At 52.4% G+C, this 7152-nt stretch overlaps 1 protein-coding gene across 4 annotated transcripts in view; it reads right to left on the reverse strand.

The window, feature by feature from the left end:
• lpp (LIM domain containing preferred translocation partner in lipoma) overlaps positions 1-7152 on the reverse strand; it is a 117450-nt gene that overhangs the window by 48886 nt on the left and 61412 nt on the right. For all 4 annotated transcript variants that reach the window (XM_030372218.1, XM_030372219.1, XM_030372221.1 and 1 more), the window contains one exon: positions 1006-1785. In XM_030372218.1, the coding sequence (XP_030228078.1) occupies positions 1006-1785 (780 nt within the window). The remainder of the gene's footprint in view (positions 1-1005; positions 1786-7152) is intronic.

Here is a 7152-nt window from a genome sequence, read left to right on the forward strand (position 1 = left end):
AGAGAGAGAGAGAGAGGGAGGGAGAGAGAGAGAATGAGAAAGAGAAAGAGAGGGAGGGAGGGAGGGAGGCGTTGGATAATGCGCGGGCCGGATGTTGAACCAGATTCAAACCAACAGCCCTACCGGCACTAGGATGTCAGGCAGCGCAGCCGACATGAAACCGCTCCGAGGCCACGGGGCGCTGAGCGGAGGGTCCGCACTCACACATCCATTATTAATGCTCAGCGGGGGCCCCGAGGAACACAGGTTCTGCCGGGGGGGGCCGGGGGGGGGTTCTATGTACGGAGAACAGAGGGAACCACTGGCGTTCCTCACCGGAGACGCTCCGGCTGGCACTATTGATTACATTGATCAATGAACTGGGGAATATATCTGCTGGATCACTCTGTTGTGTAAGATCATTTATGTAAATTCATATATATATTTATTTATTTATATATATATATATATATATATATATATATATATATATATATATATATATATATATATATATAGATATATAGATATATAGATATATATATAGATAGAGATATTAATTGTAAATGCATCATTTTGTTTAATATTTTAAACCAAATTGTATATTTGTAATAACCTTTTTTTGTGTCCTAAGTGACCCTGTGTTCTAGAGGATCAGAAAAAGAAAGACAGACAGACAGACAGACAGACAGACAGACAGACAGACAGACAGACAGACAGACAGACAGACAGACAGACAGGCAGGAGGAGCGAGGGACAGACAGACAGACAGACAGACAGACAGGAGGAGCGAGGGACAGACAGACAGACAGACAGACAGACAGAGGAGGAGGAGGAGGAGGAGGTGGAGGAGAGAGATGGAGGAGGAGAGAGATGGAGGAGGAGGAGAGAGATGGAGGAGGAGGAGGAGGAGGAGGAGAAGGAGGAGGAGGAGAGATGGAGGAGGAGGAGAGAAATGATGGAGGAGAGAGATGATGGAGGAGAGAGATGATGGAGGAGGAGGAGGAGGAGGAGGAGGATCCTTACCTTGGGCGGCCCCATGGGCTGTTCCCCGTACATGGGAGCCAGGCTGGCCGGGGGGTCGTTGATGAAGGTCTTCCTGGGGGCCGGGGGCTGGTAGGCCTGGGCTGGGGCAGCCGGCTCGGGCCTCCAGGCGTTCTGCTGGCCGGGGCCCGGGTACTGGGGCTCCTGGTACCCCCCGGGGCCCGGGTACTGCTGGTCCTGGTACCCCCCAGGGCCCGGGTACTGCTGGTCCTGGTACCCCCCGGGGCCCGGGTACTGGGGCTCCTGGTACCCCCCGGGGCCCGGGTACTGCTGGTCCTGGTACCCCCCGGGGCCCGGGTACTGCTGGTCCTGGTACCCCCCGGGGCCCGGGTACTGGGGCTCCTGGTACCCCCCGGGGCCCACGGGGGAGAACCCCGGCTGTGGGGGCCCGTAGGCGAAGTCGGGGCCCTTGGGCTGGGCGGGCACGTACTGGACCTGGGCGGGGCCGGCGCGGCCGGGCTGCGGCTGGGGCGCGTAGTGCTGGGGGCCCCCCGGGGCCTGGTGCTGGGGGCCCGGCTGGGCCGACCGCACCTGGACGTTGAAGGTGGGCTGGCTGGGGGTGGAGGCGGTGGCGTAGGAGGCGGCCACGGGCTGGGGGGGCGGGGCCGGCTGCGGGGGCCTGGGGCCCGGGCTGGAGGCGGCGGAGGACGGGGGCTTGGGGGTGGACTTCTTGGTGGCGGTGAGGGGGGGCTGGGTGGGGATGACCATGCGCTTGTAGCCGGTGACGGGGGCCCCGGGGCTGGCGGGCAGGGTGGAGGAGGTCTGGGGGGGGGGGGGGGGGGGGGGAGAGGACACAGTCAGACCGGAGACACCCAACACCTGACCCGTCTCCAGGGGGACGGACACAGGGGCTCTGTCTGGTGTGACGAGACGCTGGCTCTCACACGGACCTGAAGATGGAGTCAGGCTGGCTCCGCACGCTGAGGGTCAGAGGAGCTGATAGGAACCCTTCATGTTTCTGCTCATCCTTTATGACTCAGTGCCATCATGGACAGCAGAGCGAACAGGCAGGGGGGGGGGGGGCGGTGTGGGGTATAGGGTCGACGTAGGAAACACACGAGAGGAGCCCCTCGAAAGAAAGAAAGGAGGAGAGGGAGAGAGAGAGAGGGAGAGGGAGAGAGAGAGAGAGAGAGAGAGAGAGAGAGAGGGAGAGAGAGAAAGATGGAGGAGAGGAGAGGGAGAGAGACAGAGACAGAGACAGAGCGAGAGCGAGAGCGAGAGAGAGAGAGAGAGAGAGAGAGAGAGAGGGAAAGAGAGGGAGGGAGAGGGAGAGAGATGGAGAGAGATGGAGGAGAGACAGAGACAGAGAGACAGAGAGAGAGAGAGAGAGAGAGAGAGAGAGAGAGAGAGAGAGAGAGAGAGAGAGAGAGAGAGAGAGAGAGAGAGAGAGAGAGGAGGAGATGCCGTGGGAGAGGTAACGGTGGCGTAGCACTGACGTGGGAACGGCGTCAGCGGGCCGAGAACTCGACTCGTTTAAACCGGTCTACGTCGTCCCTGGTTCTAATTTGTCTTCGAGGCAACATCTAGGACAAGATCAGACAATCCACATCCGACTGTTTTTTAAACGCATGAATAATTCACCGTCGTAATCGCCGTTGCATACTGCTGATTTTACAAATCCCCCCCTCCCCAAAATAAAATACTGCGATTCCTCACAATAATAACAACAACGACGACGACGACGACGACGGTTTGAGCGGGAGAAAACTTCAGCCGGGGATGAGGAGGAGGACGAGGAGGGACAGAGCAGCACTTGCCTAAAGGCTCTCTTATTGATTGTGTGTTTACACTCAGGAGATTACGGCGACGTCCTCCTCAGAGTCAATTACATGCCCACCTCGACGCGGGGCCCGGGGCCCGCCGTCCCGCCGCCGCCGCCGCCCATAAACCACGGCTAATAAAGCCAGCGGGGGGTGGGGGGGGGGGGGCATAAATCGCCGGGGGGAGCGGCCGGCGCGACAGCCGATTGGCAATGCCGCCTGACACTTGTGCTGACTTTGGCCGCTCGCGCTGGCAAGACGCTAAATCACGGAGATTTGTGTCGCCGGTATCCTGGAAAGAGAGCGCCGGCGGACCAGAAGCCCCGGCAGCCGGGCGGGCAGGCGGGCGGGCCCGGGATGACTCGATCTATTGTCTGGCGGCCGGTTTGGGCCGGTGCCGGAGCAGAGAGGCGGGGGGTGTTGAGCTGTGACTGTGAGGAGGCTAGCCTAGCTGCAAACGCGGCGGCGGCGGCGTCGCGCCTAGCGCTGGCAAAAACATGTTTTGCCGTACATATTGGTGTCAGCCGTGCAGCCAGCTCTAATAAGGGTCTATGATTAACCTTGGTGAGGCCTTATTAGGTTACTGCCCCGGGGTGAACGTTTCAGTCAATTACTGGTTCTGCAGCACTTGGGGAACGGAACATGTGAAGACTGAAGGCCTGCTGCTGCACCCCGTGCTGATGAGATGTCTCTCTTAAGTGGGCCAGGGAGATGTTTTTCAATTGACTTCCTACAACAGTTAATCAAAGTTTGAGACGCGCGTCGGAGATGTTTAAACGCGGCGCCCTGTCTAACCTCTGTGTGTTTAACGAACACGCGTGGTTAAAGCATAAAGTGTCTCATATCAAAGTGTTTGACGGTAGAATAAATCGATTAGAGAAGTAATCTGTTAATGGGTTTTAATCCTAATCTAATCCGGACCAGAGAATCCCCTTAAAGTAAGGATTCACCCCCGAAAACCCGAACTCTGAGATATATTCCAAGGCTGGTATCCTGCTCTCTGATTAGCATTCATGTTTAAAGAGGGAAAAAAATCCTTGTCTGTCTGCATATAAAAGGAAACGCCTATCTCAACTATGCCCTTTAGGAAGAAAATTACTCCATTTAAATGTTTCATGGTTTTTAAATACCCTAGATTATTAATCTATCTTTAAGGCTTCCCGACCTGCAGTGGCAGAGCGGTGGAAATGCAAATGGAGACCTCAAAATAATTACCAAGTCACGCTGCGTTTTCCACCCATTACAGTAGGGAGAGATTTGGCCCTTTCTTAACATTTTAACTAGCTGCAGCCCCGGATATTATCTGCTAAACCGAGCACAGTACTTTTCTGATGATCAGTGCTCTTGCGGCGGTTATAACAGGGAAAGTAAGTTCCACAAACACAGCAGTGAAGAGGACAAAGAACTGAATCGACGGAGGAATAGTTTGGAGCGAGGTGAATGAGTACCTCACGCAAGACTCACCGAAGGTAAGAAGATTGAACTAACACGCAGATCTTTGTGTTTTGCTACCATAAAGCATTGTGGTAGTTTCTGCTTTGTGTTGTGCTGGAACACACTTAATGGGCTAGACTGCACATTCACTGTGTCACTGAATTAAACTCTTTACTGTATCCAGCGTAGGAGACTTAAGATGCATTGATCATGTAAACGCAGTACATCTCTACTTCTGTACATATTCTGTCCGTGCCATCGGTCTGTTCACAATCGTGATGGTTTAAATGTTGGAAGCTGCAAATGGAATTAAATATTCCAGACCCGGGATAATCAGTTTTGAAGATGAGGATGATGAATTTTCTATCACTGAAATAATAAAACTAGTACAGTGAAAATTAAAAAAACGAAAATGATGAAAATTATAGGGATAATTTGACAGTTACGTAAATGCTACTGTTTTTTTTTTTCCAATGAGTAAAATTGTAATAAACGGATAATGATACTAAATACAATTTTTGTGATCACTTGACTCTTATCCAGCATTTACAAATGGCTGGATACACACGCATCGTCCCCATCAGGGCCGTCTATACACTACTGCGTTCCCTGGGGCCACACAGCACACACACGGCATCTCTGAGAAGGGAGCCGGCATTATTTATACAACTCTGAAGGTAGCGGCGTGTGAAAATAAGTTCCCCGCTCAAAGACGACGGAGCCAGGGGGGCGACTCTCCGACGGCGAGGGAAGGCCCGCGGCAGAGACCTGCTGGAGGAGCCACGGTTAGGCCGAGCGCCTTGATACGGGCGATGGCGTCTCGACTCAATGCCCTCTTCTTCTGGCACGTGGATAATTGTTATTTAAAACGGAGATCTTATTCAACGTATTGATGATGAGCAAAGAGACAAAGGAACAAAATGGAGGCGTGGAAGAGCATTCGGATGACGTTAGAGAACGATGAGGAAGAAAGTGCAAGGAAAGTACGGGAGAACTGTAAACAAACACAAGACGCACACAAAATGAGACACACGCACGCACACACACACACACACACACACACGCACACGCGGGCGTAGATAGGTCCCTGCAGTAATGCAGACTGACTTTGTGCGCGTCCTGAGTGTGAAATTTCACAGGAGTGCGGAGAAGCCTTTCGACACGTTAAAACAGATTAGGAGAGATTTGCACACCTGGGGGGGGAAAAGGAAAACTGTTCACTTTGCATTTCAACCCACAAGGGGAGGGGGCTGGGGCGGCGGAACCCCCCCAAACAGAGTCGCTGCGCCTCCTCTCTGCTCCTCAGACGCCCCCGTATCCTCCTCAACTCCTCATCCTCCTCCTCATCCTCCTCATCCTCCACAACTCCTCTTCATCCTAGACTTCTGCCGCTCGCTGTACTTCTGGACTTTTTGTCGTACTTTTTTACTTCCACCGGAGTGAGGAACAAGTCTTTTCTGCGGATCAGCGCTTCTCTCCGTGAGGGAGCGATAACGTATCCGTGCTGGGTTCTGTAATCCATACGCTTCATTCTGTATTCGATAAAGTATCGAGTATAGAGAGTGTAGATTACAGAATATTATTGTAGATTACAGAATCAAATCGACGCTCGTTTGAACTCAATAACTGATCACATTTCTTTTTTTCTAACGAAGATAGAGAACGTTATTCATCCTCAAAGGAATTTGTACGAGTTGCAGCGAGATTCAGATAGAACAAAGAACACGCATAACTTACAAAAACACTCAGGTTCTAAACGCAAATTCCAAACTATATTTAAACGCTGAAAATATGATGATAAAAATTACATTTAAAATATACACTTTTACTTCAAGGTAAGATAGTGCCATTTACGTGGCAATTACATTTTAAACGTTCATTGTGCATTTCCTCTCGGAGGAGGAATCTCCTCACCGGCAGAGAGGGGGGTCTTATCACAGCAGGAGGCCGTCGCCGTGGGCAGGTCGGACCCCCAGTCACGGCCCCCACTGCCGTGGAGCTGAGGGGCCCCTGACTTAAGACCCTCTGGTCTGACCAGTAAGAGGTCTACGGGGGCTGTAATGTCCGAGAAGCTCTAGAAGCTGCAGAGGGGTACAGATTCAACTCGTATCAAATACTGAATGTGGCGATGGCTCTTGAATGGTGGAAGCGTGATCGTGTAAAGGCTGCTGCTTGTCTCTGTGTGGTTGGAAGGTGGTTGAAAGATACATCTGAAATCATAACAAGGGCCCGGCCTTGGGGAGGACGGATCTCTCACTGCGTGAGGGCAGAGGGAGGCGGGGAGGGAGGCAGACAGACAGACGGACAGACAGGCCATCCAATCAATTAATTTGGGCTGAATGGAGTGATTAGACGTATTGCTCACTGAAGGCCTGGCTGTGACAGCCACAGATACCAGATCTGTTTTTGTCATTTAATTTATTGAATGCCGTGATAATGCAAAATAAATGGCATCCCTAGCGTTTAATGTGAAAAGGAACATTACAAATAAAACAAGAATCAAACCTTTACTTCACTGGCGTGTATCAGTCTTCTACCGAATAGGACAAAAGGAGGAATCAAATGTCAGGGTTGAGAAGTTTAAAATCTGCTGGCCTTTACTATAATCACCACAGTTCAGCTGTCCTGATCCCAGAGCCCGATCCACGCGCCGCCCGGCTGATCTCAACATCGTTCTCCTGGTCGGCGACGAAAAACAGCACTCGAGGAATCGTTGGGTTCATTAAACCACGACCTACAGAAACATTCTCACCCCCCCCCCCCCCCCCCCCCCCCCCGTTCTGTCACCTCCGCAGCAGAGAACCTGGCGTTGGGTTAACCTGTCCCAGTGTTCCCAAAGCTGTGGGTCTGGGGCCCATTTGGGCTCGCTTCATATGCGTTTGCGGTCACATGAGATTCGTCGACTGATTAACGAAGGACGTTTGATGTAACGTTT

Source organism: Gadus morhua, chromosome 12 (genome assembly GCF_902167405.1).
Source record: "Gadus morhua chromosome 12, gadMor3.0, whole genome shotgun sequence".
Lineage (NCBI taxonomy): Eukaryota > Metazoa > Chordata > Actinopteri > Gadiformes > Gadidae > Gadus > Gadus morhua.